Source organism: Oryctolagus cuniculus, chromosome 1 (assembly GCF_051225735.1).
Source record: "Oryctolagus cuniculus isolate XC-2025 breed Fujian yellow rabbit chromosome 1, ASM5122573v1, whole genome shotgun sequence".
Lineage (NCBI taxonomy): Eukaryota > Metazoa > Chordata > Mammalia > Lagomorpha > Leporidae > Oryctolagus > Oryctolagus cuniculus.
In genome coordinates, this window is record NC_142867.1 from 17091373 (window position 1) to 17108768 (window position 17396).

General features: G+C 37.5%; 2 protein-coding genes across 3 annotated transcripts; both read right to left on the reverse strand.

Annotated features, from left to right (window-relative positions):
* Positions 1–763: 763 nt before the first annotated feature.
* LOC100355840 (olfactory receptor 4C15) lies at positions 764–7232 on the reverse strand. Of its 2 annotated transcripts, XM_089309059.1 has the most exons (2): positions 7210–7232; positions 764–1676 (listed from the first exon to the last, which is right to left on the reverse strand). In XM_089309059.1, the coding sequence occupies exons 1-2, from the start codon at positions 7230–7232 to the stop codon at positions 764–766; spliced, it is 936 nt and encodes a 311-aa protein (XP_089165185.1). The 2 variants fall into 2 exon arrangements, with proteins under 2 accessions (XP_089165185.1, XP_008270910.3); XM_008272688.5 differs by lacking the exon at positions 7210–7232 and having other exon boundaries at positions 764–1705.
* An 8379-nt stretch (positions 7233–15611) lies between these two features.
* On the reverse strand, positions 15612–16547 carry LOC100359193 (olfactory receptor 4C15-like). Its single transcript, XM_002709114.3, has one exon. It carries the CDS (start codon positions 16545–16547, stop codon positions 15612–15614), a length of 936 nt encoding a protein of 311 aa, XP_002709160.1.
* Positions 16548–17396: the final 849 nt, after the last annotated feature.

Below are 17396 nucleotides of genomic sequence, written 5' to 3' on the forward strand. Positions count from 1 at the left end.
TTCTCTAGTAATTTCATAGTATAGGGTCATAGATTTAGGTCTTTGATCCATTTTGAGTGGATCTTTGTGTAAGGTGTAAGATAGGGGTCTAGTTTCCTACTTCTGCATGTTGAGATCCAGTTTTCCCAAGACAATTTTTTGAAGATACTGTCCTTGCTCTGGTGATTTATTTTAGCTCCTTTCTCAAGAATAAGTTGATTGTAAATGCATGTGTATCTCTTCCTCTCTCTAATTATGCCTTTCAAATAGAAAATAAATCCTACAAAAAAAAAGTGGCTCAAATTCTCTACCAGGTGGTTATAAATCTTCCTTAAACAGTGGAATTATGGGATATAGCCATACTTAGCTCTGAACTTAAATGAATCCCTGACCGCTATATTTCTTCAGCCCCAGTGTTTCTTTTATTGATTAGGTCAATGTACTAATTTTATGATTTGAAAGCTTTGAGATTACTTGTTGCTTTTTCTAGCCTGGAGTGCATGGTAAGCCATTTGATGGGTAATATCTATTTTATGATTGTTTTTGGTTGTTAAATTAAAAATAAGTAAAACACTCAATTGCTTTAATGTACATATAAGGATACTGAGTTGTCAATTTAGAGTTGATGAGTAATATGAAAATGAAAAGATCATCTACAAAGTAACAAGTTTAATATTTGTCCATTAAATTATTTCTTTCCATGCACAGGATATCCTGTAAAGATTTTATCTGACAATTTTGATTTCTTTACATATAACTTTTTTCATTTTTCTTGGTTAATGTTTTAGTTTTCATCAGAAACTGCTATCAATTTGTTCCACAATTTCTTCATAGCATTTTTCACTTCTTTGTTCCTGAAAGTATAGATCAAAGGATTGATCAAGGGAGTCAGGATTGTGTAAAATATCGCCACCATTTTGTCAAAAGAGAAAGCAGATGGAGGTCTTGCATATATAAATATACACGGGACAAAGAACAAAACCACAACAGTGACATGAGATCCACAAGTAGACAGAGCTTTCCATCGCCCTTCAGAACTATGGTTTCTCAATGAGAACAAGATGACACCATAGGACATAAGCAACAAGGAGAAAATAATAATGCAAATAGATCCACTGTTGGCAACCACAAAAAGGCCAAAGACATGAGTATCAGTGCAGGCAAGCTTCAGTAATGGATACAAGTCACACATGAAATGGTCGATAACATTGGGACCACAAAAGGGAAGCTGGAAAGTGAAAAGGATTTGGATGATGGAATGCAAAAATCCCCCTGTCCAGGCTACTCCCATCAGAATGCTGCAGAGCCTCCAGTTCATGATAGAAGAATAGTGCAAGGGCTTACAAATGGCCACATAGCGGTCATAGGCCATGGCTGTGAGGATGATCACCTCCACCCCATCCAGGAAGTGTTCGGCAAAGAGCTGTGTCATGCAGCCTTCAAAGGAGATGGTTTTTCTCTCATTGAGAGAGTCTACAACCATCTTTGGGGTGATCACAGAAGAGAAGCAGGCATCCAGAAAAGACAAGAAAGCCAAGAAGAAGTACATGGGGGAGCCCAGCAGTGCAGGGCTGCTGATGACAGTCACTACAATTAGCATGTTGCCCCCAACTGTTGCAATGTAGACAAGCAAAAATACAACAAACACAATCTTCTGAACATTAGGACTCTGTGAAAGCCCCAGGAGGACAAACTCAGTTACAAAGCTTTGGTTTAGCATGATTTCCAAGGAGCTACAATAGTGTTCATGTAGAATCTGAAATCGTAATACAGAAAAATTTGTTTCAGAGCAGGTTGCAGCCAGCAACAATTTGATACCCCCTTATGTAATGCATCCGTTGCCATTGAGGCAACGAACTTACATTTTTTGAAGATAGTAGTTGGAGGTGAGACAGAATGAATAGGAACAGAAATTATTGAATACTTTGAAATACCAGAATTTCAATATGCCAGAGGCATGTATGGTAGAGAAAAGATATATATCGTATTTCAAATGCCATAATTGATCACTGACTTGTGACTTCCTGAAATGAACATTTGAGGAGTACCGTGAAGCCACATGCAACTTATGAGAAAAAGAAGGCTCTAATTTACTAATCATGCCTACCATTGACATGCAATGGCACAGGCATGACTAAGATGCATCCCTGATCAGAAGACATTCTTATGTATAAACAGGAGAATAAATAGTATGCAGTTCAAGAAGTACATGAAAATGATATCTACTCCTCAAATAATTTTTAGAAGTCTAAACTAAATGATTCATTTAAATGAATTAATTTACTATTTATATAAGAATAAACTCTACAGAAATGTAAATACCTGTATAATTCCCACATAAATATGCAGGAAGAATGAGATTTTCATTTTTACTTCATCATTTTAAAAGTAAAAGAAAACTTTACAATAATGCAAGATAAGCAATTCCTCAGGGTAGCTTAGGAAACCGTGCTCACTTTTATTATCCTCACTTTATTGGCAGGAAACTAATGCTTAAAGAGACTACATTCAAGCAACCCACAGATGCCGGTTCTGCAGTCTTAAATAAATTTATTTATTTAATTATTTTGAGAAGTGGAGAGAGACAGAGCACACTCCCAACTGCTAGTTCATTCTCGCATGCCGGCAACTGAGGGCGGCAGGAGACCAGCAACTTGAGCTTTCATCCATGCATACCAGGATGTGCATTGCCTGGTTGGAACTGGGAATCCAATTCAAGCACCCTGCTGTGTGGCATCTTAACTGGTGTCTTACATGACTGCCCAGTGTCATGTGACTTTAATACAGAAACTATGGCTCTAACAGCAAATCCTTTCCACTAGATAAAGGGGGAAAGAGTGGGAATTTTTCTTTCCAATCAAGAACTTCTAAGTTGAGGTTCCCCTATATAAATTAAAGCCACTGATTCCTGTTCATATTTGAATGAGGCTTCTTAGTAAGGGAAACAGAGCAAATGATGTAGTATTGGCAGACCAATTTTTGATGTACAAAACATGGCAACAAACCATGTATGTAGGTAAGGAAGAGAATTATGTGTTGAATATAAGCCAGAATCTTGAAACTTTGTCAATTACTTACTAATTATTTATATAACATGACATGATCTGATCTAATACAACTCCTCAAGATATATGTTTCAAATTTGTATAACATTCTTTAAAAAAGAAAAGATGTTCATATATAGTTTACCTGCTCATCTCTCAGATTTATGATGAGAATAACATTTAAAAATGTGACAATGTTACACATAATAATATTTCATTACCAATTTTAGTATTTATTCATCATTGAAAATGCTAATTCTCTTACTCACAGAAATCTTTTCCATGACTTATCCAGATAATTACTCCAACTCTTGACATCATTTTCCATAAGCACACACAGCTTCAAAATATTATTGTATCCTCACCTGTACATATAAACCAAATATTTCAGTCAAATAGAAAATATGTTTGTGTATCTGTAAATACATCTGTATGTATATGCGACTGTCTATTAAAACAGGTGAAAAAATTACAGAGTTTATTCTGAGAATTTAAAGTAATTTGATTTCGTGAGCATCACTTATATTTGACAAAACAATTTAAGATGTTAATAAAGATAACAATACAATTGTCTGTATTAATATCTCTTCTTTACCTTACTTTAAAACACCCACTTGCATTGTGTCTTTATGTTCATTTCCAGTTGATGTCTACATTGTGACTCTACATTCACTGATAAGTTGTCAGCAGTAAAACAAGTATATGAAATAAACCCTATAAGGTTGCATCAGTCAATAACTATTCATCATACAGTAGAGAAGACCAATGTATGACCCAGCAGTGTTCAGGTTAGCCTATGGATAAAAAAAAAAAAAGAAAAATAAATGAAATAAGTGAGAACCTTGACTCCAGACTCCTCAGCCTGGGTTCAAATCCCAATTTCTCTGCACAATCTGTGACATTAACAATTTATTTAAAATTCTAAAGTCCTCAGATTTCACTTTTGTCAATGGGTATGAAAAGACAGCCTATTGACAGGATTCCTCTGAGAACTGGATAAGGTGATACACATAAAAACATAGTGTTATTAGGTGCAAGAAAGATCAGGGTTAATCTCAAGAACAAGGTCCCTGAGCTACCCAGGGACACAGAGCAGAACTGACATTTTTAGTCCTAACTCCTATATAAATATCAATTATATAACTTCAGAATGTTCCATTTTTAATCTAAAATAGCAGGATACAGAAATCATTGGGGAATAAATGAGAACATGTAGAAATAATTTTTGAGGAAATAATACATGGTGAGATTTTCAGTTCTCATAAATCACGTTATGTCACAGAAAGATTAAGTAAAATGATCTTGCAAAAATATGTACTTGTTATGTGGGCTTCACGTGAAATGAAAAGATGAAGATAGATATAATTTTATTGGACTTGAAGAAATAGATGCTCCTAAACAAGAAAGTCAGGAGAGAGAGAGAGAGAGAGAGAGAGAGAGAGAGAGGAGGGAGATAGAGAGAGAGACACCGACTTACATTCTGTTCCAGCAGCTGCTGTTCATTGGACACTTAGGATGTAACATGTGCTCTCCTGTAGGTAAGCTCCAAGTGTACTATTTTATTTACTTTCACAAACTTAACTTTGATAATTAATCTAAAGTGAAGATGAGGAGTTGAGAGAACACACTGCAATAAACTTAACAACCTGACCACAACAGACACATTTTAAGCACCCTATTACAGTTTTAAATCATTTATCAAAATGGAAAACATAAATTATAATTCTCACCATGTATGACTTCCGTGGAGATTCTGCTGATGACAATTTCTTATTCTTTAGAAAGGGATGTACAAACAGTGGCTGACCAAAATGTGGATTTATTTTCCAATTCTTCTCTACATCTAAGACGTAGAGGAAGACCAACTGTAGTGGATAAGATATGTAAAGTTTCCCACTGATGTTCAAATTCTGTCCTCAGCATGATCCCCGGAAAAGAAAAAAATGATGAAGCTCAATGTTCTGCCTTCGTTTCCAACTAGCATTTAAAGAGGTTCTCCCTGAGAGGTCATGAACCTGTAGACTTGAATCTCAGTTTCCCCCAGGATTTAGAAATTTTCCATCTGTTAGGTTTCCCATGATATTGCTTTGCATAATTTGACTTGCTCAAGTGCTTAAAAGTTTCTGTCTCCATGGCCGGCGCCACGGCTCACTTGGCTAATTCTCCGCCTTGCGGCGCTGGCAGCCCGGGTTCTAGTCCCAGCTGGGGCGCCAGGTTCTGTCCTGGTTGCTCCTCTTCCAGTGCAACTCTCTGCTGTAACCCAGGAAGGCAGTGGAGGATGGCACAAGTGCTTGGACCCTGCACCTGCATGGGAAACCAGGAGAAGCACCTGGCTCCTGGCTTCGGATCGGCACAGCACGCCAGCTGTAGCAGCCATTTGGGGGGTGAACCAACAGAAGGATGACCTTTCTCTCTGTCTCTCTCTCTCTCACTGTCTAACTCTGCCTGTCAAAAAAATGTTCCTGTCCCCAAACAATTTAAATACATATATATTTATATTTATTTATAAATATTTAATTTTTCCAACTTGTCCTTGGTTTATGTTTGAAGATGCTTTTATTTCCCTGGTATTCATTAAAAGAACAGTGAGCATATTGTGTTTGAATATGGTGTCTTTTCTTTGCAAAATTTGGGGAAAATGTCCATGTGCTTCTTAAATGCAAGACATGAGTTCCGGGATAAGCTAGCATCAATCCACAAAAACGTGGATTATTTTGGATTGAAGCAGTAATGAGCATGCTTATTCAAGAACAATACTTTATATGAAAAGAAGAAAATTTTCATAGATTATTTTCTATGACATAAAAATTTAAAAATTCATTTCTAGAGAGGAAATGTGATAAATGTGATAAATGACATGGCAGGATTCTTTCCACGAAAGGATGGTAGTATTGAGACTGAAGCTTGAGGGAATAGTTGGACTTAACTATCCAGACCCATCAGAAAGTAAACAGGCAAAAACCTTACTACTTCATAATATCATTGCTAACTTTAACTTTTCCTACCATTTTATGTGTATTCAACCCCAACAGGAAAATGCACAGTTGTGGAAAATAGAGTTCTATTTAAGTTCAAATAAGAAAAGAGAAAAAGACAGAAAGCCATGGATGTCAAATGGAGGCTACAGGGATAGTAATTTGCTCATTCAGTGCATTTCCAATATTCTATTCTTTCCAATGCATTTATAATCCCACCTTCCTTGACTGTTAAATTTAAAAAAAACATGCAGCATAGCTACAGAGACAGGAAGACAATGACTCATTTTATGGACACTTTATTATGTTCTTTAGAATTATTTATTCAAAATTTTTAGCAAAAATTCTATAACACAGATTATTAAGATACGTTTTGAAAGCAAGCAGATCTAGTCTTCCATTTCTTCCCATATTTTAATGTCAATAATAATATTCAAAACAGCCACATAAATAATTAGTTTATCAATTTCTGGGAGAACTTGTTTTCTCAGTGTGGGAGCCAGGGTGTGTGACTATTAACACACAATAACCTCTAAAACCGGGGCTTCTACTAAGATGTTCCAAACAAGACAAATATTGGTTGCACAAATGATGTTTGTATAATCAGTTTCAAAGAAAATAATCACAAGGCCACGAATGGCTGCACAAAATCCTGGAGCCAGTGCAGTGTGCTGATCGCCTGATTGGGATGTGCACAGAGAGGAGCGTATGCACTTGCTCACTGTCTGCTAAAGGCACTTGAAGACTTTTCTGCATGTCCAAGCATCTCTTTCCCTATCAGGACCAAGAACAAAGTCTTCTTGTTCTTTGAAGAAACTGATGGTATTGAACTAATGCCTCTGGATGTCCTGATGACCATTTATTTTACTCTGTTTTACATCATTATTCATAAGGTTGTGTCATTTATAAGGCTGCCCATGAATCTGGCTTCCAGTGATTTTCACACATTGACATTTGCTTGATAATGATCTCAGACACAAATGTGATAACCAAAATATGCAAACAAAATTTTTTAAATTTTTCTAAAGATTTATTTTATTTATTTCAGACAGAGTTATAGAGAGAGGTAGAGACAGAGAGAGAGGTCTTCCATCTGCTGGTTCACTCCCCAGGTGGCCGCAACAGCCAGAGCTGTGCCGATCTGAAGCCAGGAGCCAGGAGCTTCTTCCAGGTCTCCCACGTGGGTGCAGGGGCCCAAGCACTTGGGCCATCTTATACTGCTTTCCCAGGCCATAGCAGAGAGCTGGATCAGAAGAGGAGCAGCCAGGACTCAAACCAGTGCCCATATGGGATGCCGGTGCTTCAGGCCAGGGTTTTAACCTGCTGCACCACAGCACCAGCCCTAACAAACAAAAAATTTAAGCAATAATTATTTTCTTGGATATGCCAAATACCTGTGTACAGTTTTATAGCATAAGTGTAGAACTACATAGTTCCACCCACGTCTTCCCTTGAACTCATTAGGGCCATAACTGTTGCATTTCTAGAATGCAATGTCTTCCAAGACTATACCAATAGACAGGATACGATTGTTAGAAAAAAAATTAAAAGTATATAAAAAGATCAACTATAGTTTAATTGTCATAGGCAGACTCCTTCCCACATTCTATGAAATGTAAACAAAACCAGAGATGAGAGGCGTGTTAGCACAGCAATCCAGTGTAAAATCTGGAGCCATAGCACCAGGACTCAAATCCCACCCAGTTGCCCACCAGTAGTCTGACATTAAATAAAATCCCTGATATTCACATGTGAAATACAAATAATAAAAATAAGCATTTTATCTTTATATTTGTTTAAAGGGAATGAATTTCATATATTTCATAAATAGTTTAAAGAGAATAATGATACTTCCCACCCTACCACCCATCCCTCCCTCATTCCTATTCTTTTTTATGTGAGACATACTACCTTTTTTCATGATGATCAAGAGTTAGGTATGACAGCTTCAAATGTCTTTAATAAAATCATAAATAAAATGTACATAATATCTTGAATACATATAGCACAATATAAGAGGAAATATAAACTAAGTGTACCTTTGGCTGTGAAAACAATTAGGATACAGAGATATGAAAATCAGGGAAGACACTATGGGAAGAGAAATGAAATGCATATTTAATGGAAATGAGAAGGAAAACACTTCCTAAGGAGAAGTGAAGATCCATATGAGTTAGCCAGACTCCAAATTCATAGTAGAAAAGTAAGTTGTCCTTTCTGAACATCATGGAAGCAAGGTTATGAAATTTAGACTTGTCTTCATTACTAAGTACAAAATTAGCAAACATTGTAACATGGAAGTACCTTTGATTAAAATTTATTGGGGTGAGCATTGTGCTCAGGGAGTAAAGCCACTGGTTATGATGGCCGCATTCCACAATGGAGAACATGGAATGTTGACTGATACCTCATTCAGTATGGAAACTTTTCTAATGTGAATGAAAGTTTTCATAACCCAAATAGACACCTGATGATTCTTCATCCAGTCAGTGACTTCTACAGAAAATCAGTGTCTTTGTGAAATTGTAAAACACCATCTTTGACACATTCCGTCACATAGGCAGTTAAGACAATTTCCCTTATTTTCCCACTGTCTTCCCAAAAGCACCACAGTTTTGTAGAACAGTAGTAGAATTCTTTATCACTTATTTAAATTTACATATTAAATCCATCAAACTTGACATATCTGCCATAAAGCATAATTGTCAGATGGTCACCAAGCTCATGAGAAAGGTCATGATTTCCTATGAAATGCCAGTAGAATCTTCTCTTAGAGTAACCTGGGCCCAAATGATTTAATAGAAAGTTTTCCCTACTTTTCTTTTTTCATCTTCTGTGTACTTTCTAGGTGCTAATCCAGGTATAAGTCTTCTTAATTCAATGGAAATATATAGTTCTCTAAATTGCACATTATGTGTTAAAAATATGCATATCAGCCTCACACAAAAGCTGACTTTGGGTTTTTTGTGAACATTTAAAACAGGTTGTTGGATTGACTTTATTTGTTTCTTTTTTTCTTTAATAGCTTCATTAATAAGACAGTACAGCACACAACTGAGGCCCCAGTGTGTCAGTTAAACATGGGGATGTATATGTATGTGAAGAGAATGGAAACAAGTTTAAACTTAACGCCATTCCTTTTGCCAACTAATGGAAATACAGAAAACAAACGGACCATTTCTCTCTCAGTGTACTTTATCAAGTCTTTGGAGACACCATAAGTTCTATAAAAAACTGCTGTGATCAGTTAGAATCTTCAAATTAAATTACAAGGATGTTTAAAACAGACTTGCAATCTTCCCCTTATAGTAGATTTGACTTAAGCACAATGAAAAGGGGATTTTACTAATAATCTCCACATGAAATATCAGGATTAATATCTCAGGAAAGATCAAGGCAGCTACTCCCCACCTTAGATATAGGGCTAAATATTGTGTCTTCAGCTGCTTATAAGAAGTGTTAAATACAAGAACAACAACAACAAAAAACTTTTATTCTAAATTACAGTCAGTAAAACAAATGAAAAAAACTAAACCAAAACTCAAGAATGGCTTTTAGATGATTTGTTACTAAATATAAACATACATATACTCAAAGCACTTTTTAACTTTTAAATTGTAATTTAACCAGAGCTGTAATACCCACTCAAGAAATAAGGTAAAATTCTAATGATCTGGTAATCAACATATTAGAAAACAACAGATACTAAATTTGAAACTTGGGAAATCAAATACACGAAACAGAAGAACTGCATTTTAAAGCAAGGGTATAAAAATAGGAGTTGCTAGGAAACTATCAGCACTGTGGCTTTTCCTTGGGAGTATCTTCTTGTAAAGTATAAACTATAGTGAAGACAAACGCGGTGGGCAGAATATATATTCAGAACCACAGAACAAATGCAGTGATGAGTTAGAGCAGAAACAGTGAATGCACTTTAAAATCCACAGGGGTACATCTGCAGCTTTCAGCAATTATACCAGGAAATATTGTAGTGTTCTTATTATATATATATATATTTTTTTTTTGACTGGCCGAATTAGTGAGAGAGAGAGAGAGAGAGAGAGAAAGAGAAAGGTCTTCTTTCCGTTGGTTCACCCCCCAGTGGCCGCTACTGCTGGCATGCTGAAGCCAGGAACCAGGTGCTTCCTCCTGGTTTCCCATGCGGGTGCAGGGCCCAAGGACCTGGGCCATCCTCCACTGCACTCCCAGGCCACAGCAGAGAGCTGGACTGGAAGAGGAGCAACCGGGACTAGAAGCCAGGGTGCCGGCTCCTCAGGCGGAGGATTAGCCTAGTGAGCCGCGCACCGGCCAGTGTTATTATATTAATTTTAAAATTTATTCCATGTTACAACAGTTCCATTTGTACAATAGCTGAAAAAGCAAATTAGAAGGACCCTAAAATTAAGTCTTCATTAATTGAGAGGGATTTACTTTATCCATTTGAACAAACCCCCTTCCCCATGCTTAGATCCAAAACAATGTGAAGATTTTCTAGTTCAGATGGAAGTCATACCACACAAAAAGTCTTTTAGTTTAGGAACGAGCACAGAATAAACTCCTAAAATCAACTACTGACTTAGGAGAGAGTCTGGGAATTAAGCCAGCCACAAGCCATTCCAATCTTCCTCTTAATGCAAAATTTAATCTTAAAAATTGGCCAAATAGTTAATCGCTTCCAAAAACTCCTCCAACAATTATGCTTTGATTCCAAATTAAAGAACCTGAAGAGGCCAGCGCCACGGCTCACTAGGCTAATCCTCCAGCTGCGGAGCCCGCACCCCGGCTTCTAGTCCCGGTTGGGGCACCAGTGCTGTCCCAGTTGCTCCTCTTCCAGTCCAGCTCTCGGCTGTGGCCCAGGAAGGCAGTGGAGGATGGCCCAAGTGCTTGGGCCCTGTACCTGCAGGAGAGACCAGGAGGAAGCATCTGGCTCCTGGCTTCAGATCGGCGCAGAGCGCTGGCTGTAGCGGCCATTTGGGGAGTGAACCAATGGAAGGAAAACCTTTCTCTCTCTCTCTCTCTCTGTCTGACTCTGCCTGTCAAAAAAAAAAATTCATTTTTTGATTCATCAGGAAACTACTATATATTCCTGAAAACAGTTGATTCTCAAGGATGTGCAAAGTCACCTCAAGATTTTTTGCAAGAATCTTGCCTCTTTAGTGTCACAAAGAAATAATAAATGATTTCACTAGAAAATGCATTGTAAAATTATTAAGACAGTGTCATGTGCAATTCATATCGGAGATGACCCCCTAAAATCTATACAGAAATGTAGTCCCTTAAAGTTCCCCAGAAGTGCCATATGGGATGACACATATTCTACCGGAATTTGGGGTGCCATACGATATCAACATATGCTTATTAATAAACCCCCAATGTTAATTAGCTAGAAGGGGTTCTTGCCTAAGATTTAGAGAAGAATTCTAAATACCGGCATCAATAAATGAGGCAGCATGGTACATTTTAGGCTTTTTTTTAGTGCAAAAAGTGTATAGGAAAGTGAGGGCTTTAGTTCAAACAGAAGGGAAAATCTGGAAACTAGGGTAGTGTCCATACCAAGCAGAGAGCCCGCCAAAAACCACGTGCAGCAAGTGCCTTGAACTCCTATCCATCGCTTATCATCGGCAGCAAATCAGAGGCAAAGAGCCTTCCTTGCCCTTTAAATATTTTTTCACAGTGGAGTGGCTCCTGCCTTCAGATCCTGCAGCTCCAGCCATTGCCACGAGCTGGAGAGTGAACCAGCAGGTGGAAGACCTTTCTTTCTCTGCCTCTGCCTCTCTGTAACTCTGACTTTCAAGTAAACAAATAAAATCTTTAAAAAAAAGATTCTACAGTTCAAAAAAATTCAAGAAGTCACTCAAATTCTGTGGTAGATGCTAATCCATTCACCTTAAATTGTAGTTTTGTGATTCAGGAACCACTCATGCAGATATGAGGATGCTCTGCTCTCTGCCCTTCTAAGCCTTGATTGTCCTGTCACTGAAGTCACCTACACAGAAGCATTGTTGAATTTCAATAGTTTGAGTTAGTTTCAGCTCCAAATCTCTAAAACAAATTTTTCCATCCACAAGAGTTTTACTTTTCTAAAGAAATTATCACCAATAATTGTATACATCATGGGCACAGTGGGACATTTTAGAATATGTGTACAATGTGTTCTGATCAAATCAGGATATTGTGAGCTACAGTCACATCTATGTAACATCAGGAACCTATTCCTTCAATCTAGTTTTGTCCCCATAAACCAACACCTCGTATCCCTCAGCACCACATTCAACCTCCAATACCTACAATTCTGTATTCAGATTGAGATTTTTGCCTTCCGTTTGTGAAGGAGAAAACACAGTATTTGTCTTTCTGTGTCTGCCTTACTCACTTAATAGGTGTCCTCCAGTTCATCCATTTTGCTTCAAGTGAGGAGATCTCATTTATTTTATGACTGAATAGTATTTTATTGTGGATATATACCAAATTTGCTTTATCTGCTCATCTGTAGATAGATACCTTAGTTGATCCCCTATCTTGGCTATTATGAATAAAAGTGGTGCTGCAGAGGACTTTTTTAATAGTATGATGTCATGCAATTTAGATACAGACCCAATAATTGACATTTGGATATTTCAGGTTTTGTATAGAATTCTATACTGTTTTTGTTTTTGAATACTAATTCACATTCACACCAATAGCGTAAAAGAGTTTCCCTTTCTATTATCCTAATCAACACTTGTTACCTGTTTTCTTTTCGGGTGATAGCCATTCTAACACAAATGAGGCAGTAGCTCATTGTGGTTTTGATTGTCTGGATACCTAATGATATTGAGTATTTTCATATATCAGTTGGCTATTTGTATTTCTATTTTTGATAGATATCTATTTAGGCCCTTTGCCTATTTGTTAACTAAATTGGCTTTTTTGTTGTTGTTGTTGTTAATTTTTTAGTTCCTTATACAATTTGGCTATTAATTTTTTGTCAACAATTTGAAAATATATTTATCTCCTGTTCTCTGGATATCTCTTAAGTCTGCTGATTATTTCCTTTGTTATGCAGAATCTACTGAGTTTTATATAAACCCACTTGTCTATAAAAGTTTTGCTTTTATTATCTTCACTTTTCAGGTCTGATCCAAAATAATACTGCTGACATCATCATCTTGAAGTGTTTCTCCTGTATTTTCTTCCAGCAGGTTTTATGGTTTCAGGTCTGATATTTCTGTCCTTGACCCATCTTAATTGATTTTTGTATGTGGTGTGAGGTAGGTATCTAATTTCATTTTTCTATAGGTGCATATCAAGTTTGGACACTGAAAATAGTATCCTCTACCATATGTATATTTTTGTGACCTTCATCAAAATTCATTTGGCTTTATGAAATGGATTCTTTCTGGGTTCTCTATTCTGTTGCAATGAAACATGCAACAGTTTTAATGCTGGTACAGCAATGTTTTAATTACTGTAGGTTTGTAGTATTTCTTTTTTTTTTTTTTTTTTGACAGGCAAAGTGGACATCAGTGAGACAGAGAGACAGAAAGAAAGGGCTTCCTTTGCTGTTGGTTCACCCTCCAATGGCCTCCATGGCTGGCGCCCTGCAGCCGGCACACTGCGCTGATCCGATGGCAGGAGCCAGGTGCTTCTCCTGGTCTCCCATGGGGTGCAGGGCCCAAGCACTTGGGCCATCCTCCACTGCACTCCCTGGCCACAGCAGAGAGCTGGCCTGGAAGAAGGGCAACCAGGACAGAATCCGACGCCCCGACCAGGACTAGAACCCAGTGTGCCGGTGCCGCAAGGTGGAGGATTAGCACAGTGAGCCGCAGCGCCGGCCTGTAGTATTTCTAAAGTCCAGTATTGTGATATCACAATCTCTATTTTTTTCCTCACTTTGGCTACTCTTTTGTGGTTCCATTTGAATTTTAGAATTTTAGGATCTTTTTCTAATTCTGTAAATAACATCACAGATATTTTCATGGAAATTACATTGAAACTATAGATTTCTTTGAGTAGCATGAACATTTTAACAATATTAATTTTTACAATTTATGAACATGGGCTATTTTCATTTTTTCTCCTCAATGATTCTTTTTTTTTTTTTTTTTTTTTTTTTTTTTTTTTTTTTTTGACAGGCAGAGTGGACAGTGAGAGAGAGAGACAGAGAGAAAGGTCTTCCTTTGCCGTTGGTTCACCCTCCAATGGCTGCCGCTGCAGCCGGCGCACCGCGCTGATCCTGGCAGGAGCCAGGAGCCAGGTGCTTTTCCTGGTCTCCCATGGGGTGCAGGGCCCAAGCACCTGGGCCATCCTCCACTGCACTCCCTGGCCATAGCAGAGAGCTGGCCTGGAAGAGGGGCAACCGGGACAGAATCCGGCGCCCCAACCGGGACTAGAACCCGGTGTGCCGGCGCCGCAAGGTGGAGGATTAGCCTATTGAGCCACGGCGCCGGCTCTCCTCAATGATTCTTTTCATCAGCGTTTTGTAATTTTCATTCTAACAATCTCTCACTTCATTGGTTAAGTGTATTCCTAAATAATTTATCTCTGTTGTTAATGAGATTAGTTTCTTGATTTCCCTTTCAGTGAGATCATTGCTAGAGTAAAAACTGATACTGTATTTGAATATTGGTTTTGTGTCCTAAACTTTACTGAATTGATTTATCAATTGTAACACCTTTGTCCGGGAAGTGTTTAGGTTTTCCCATGTGTAGAACTATGTCATCTTGGAGCTGCTGTGAATTAAAGCCCCAGCATCCCATATGGGTGCAGTTCAAGTCCTGGCTGCCCCACTTTCCATCCAGCTCTCTGCTATGGCCGGAAAGCATAGAAGCTTGCCAGAGTGCTTGGGCAACCACACCCATGTGGGAAACCCAGAAGAAGCTCCTGGCTCCTGTTTTCAATTTGCCCAGCTCTGGTAGTTACAGCCATTTGGGAAGTGAACCAGTGGATTGAAGATTCCTCTCTCTGACTCTGCCTCTTTGTAACTCTGCCTTTCAAACAAATAAATAAATATTTTTTAAAAATAAAAACTATTCATCTGTGAACATGGATGTTCTGACTTTTCCTTTCCAGTTTGAATGCCATTTATTTTTTTCTTACTCATAATTATTCTTGCTAATGCTTCCAATACTATACTGAAGAAGAATGGTGAGAGAAGAATGACATCCTTTTCTTATTCCAGAATTTAAGAAAATTCTTTCAGCTTTTACCCATTCAGTATGATACTGGCTGTTGGTTGCTTATTTATAGCATTAATTATTTTGGGATACATTACTTCTATACCTAATTTGTTGAGTTTTCCCTCATGAAATTATGTTGAAAAACAACAACATTTTTTGCAGAGTGTTGTGAATTGAAAGCAGTGTGATAGGTAGTTTGCCATGACATTGCTTTTTAAATTACAAGGGTCTAAATTAAAATAACATTCAATTCTCTTGAATTAATCTATGAGGATTCAAAGTTGACAATTCAGAGTTCAGTTGTGATTTCCAAGTGAAAACCACATTTTCTGACTCACACATTAATTTTTTTACATTATTTACCTCTTTCCAGAAAATACACCTTCCCTAAAGTATTTATCAAAGATATTTTGTTTCTGTACTATAAACATTATATATTTTGAACATTTACTATTTTATTTTTCATCAGAAACTACCACCAATCTGTTCCATAATTTCATCATTGCATTTTTCACTTCCTTATTCCTAAAAGTGTAGATCAAAGGGTTGAGTAATGGAGTTACAGTGGTATAAAATATTGAAATCATTTTGTCAAAGGAGAAAGCAGATGGAGGTCTTGCATATATAAATATACATGGGACAAAGAACAAAACCACAACAGTGACATGAGATGCACAGGTGGACAGAGCTTTCCGTCTTCCTTCAGAACTATAGTTTCTTAGAGAAAACAAGATAATGCTATAGGACACGAGCAACAAAGAGAAGATTATAATGCAGATAAGTCCACTGTTAGCAACCACCAAAAAGCCAAAGATGTGAGTATCAGTGCAGGCAAGCTTCAGTAATGGGTACAGGTCACATAGGAAATGATCAATGACATTGGGACCACAAAAGGGAAGCTGGAGAGTGAAAAGGATTTGGATGATGGAATGCAAGAATCCCCCTGTCCAAGCCACCCCGATCAGAATGCCGCAGAGCCTCCAGTTCATGATAGAAGAGTAGTGCAAGGGCTTACAAATGGCCACATAGCGGTCATAGGCCATGGCCGTGAGGACGATCACTTCCACGCCACCAAAGAAATGTTCGGCAAAGAGCTGGGTCATGCAGCCTTCAAAGGAGATGGTTTTCCTCTCATAGAGGGAGTCCACAATCATCTTTGGGGCCATGGCAGTGGAGAAGCAGGCATCCAGGAAAGACAGGAAAGCCAAGAAGAAGTACATGGGGGAGCCCCACAGTGCAGGGCTGCTGCTGATACTCACTACAATTAGCATGTTGCTCCCAATAGTCACAATGTAGACCAACAAGAATACTACAAATATTATTTTCTGAATATCTGGATTCTGGGAAAGCCCCAGGAATACAAACTCAGTAACAAAACTTTGGTTTTCCATGATTTAAAAAAAAATAGTTGAAAACTACCACAGTGATCATGCAGATCTGCAATTGTGGTAAATAAAATTTTACATCACACCAGTTTGTAGTATTATGTCATCAATAAGTTCCTGCACAAATGTACAAATATATCTTGTGGGCTTCTATTCCACTGAACACACACACACACACAAAAATTCGTGGGAGGTCAAGCAGAATTAAGGTAGAGATCAATTATCTAATAATCTGAAATAGCTAGAGTTCTATATGGAGGACCAGAAGCAGGCACATGTGATAAATATGCCAAATAATTTTAAATATCAATGTCAGCTGTCATTCTGACAGCTTCCAGGAGTAGATATCTGAGCACATTCGACATTTTTAAGGATGTTTGGACTCTAATATATAATAGCTGGCTTTCCTTAGTACAATATTGGATAGGTTAAAGAGAATGTGATTACTGATCAGAAGACTGCAATATCTACAAATAGAAGAAATTACATGTATTCAAAAGGGAATTCAAAATAGTAGCTATTCTGTAAATATTTCATTAAATTACTAAACTCATTTGCATCTTTAAGTGATTTAACTCATTCTTGATAAAACAGAAAAATCTATGGAAAACTGCTGTATTCCATAATTAATATATAAGAAATATTCACCATCATAATTTTAAGATGAGAACATAAAGATAGCAATGCATATCTCAGAGTGTTGAAATGGTGGCAAAAGAAAATAATGATAGGAAAGCAATTGTTCAGGACCTACTGCCCAGAAAATTGTTTTGTCTTATTATCCCTGTTGTATTGGTTGAAACTGACTCTTAAACAGATTAAGTTTAATCAAACAATACACATTGGATCTAGGAT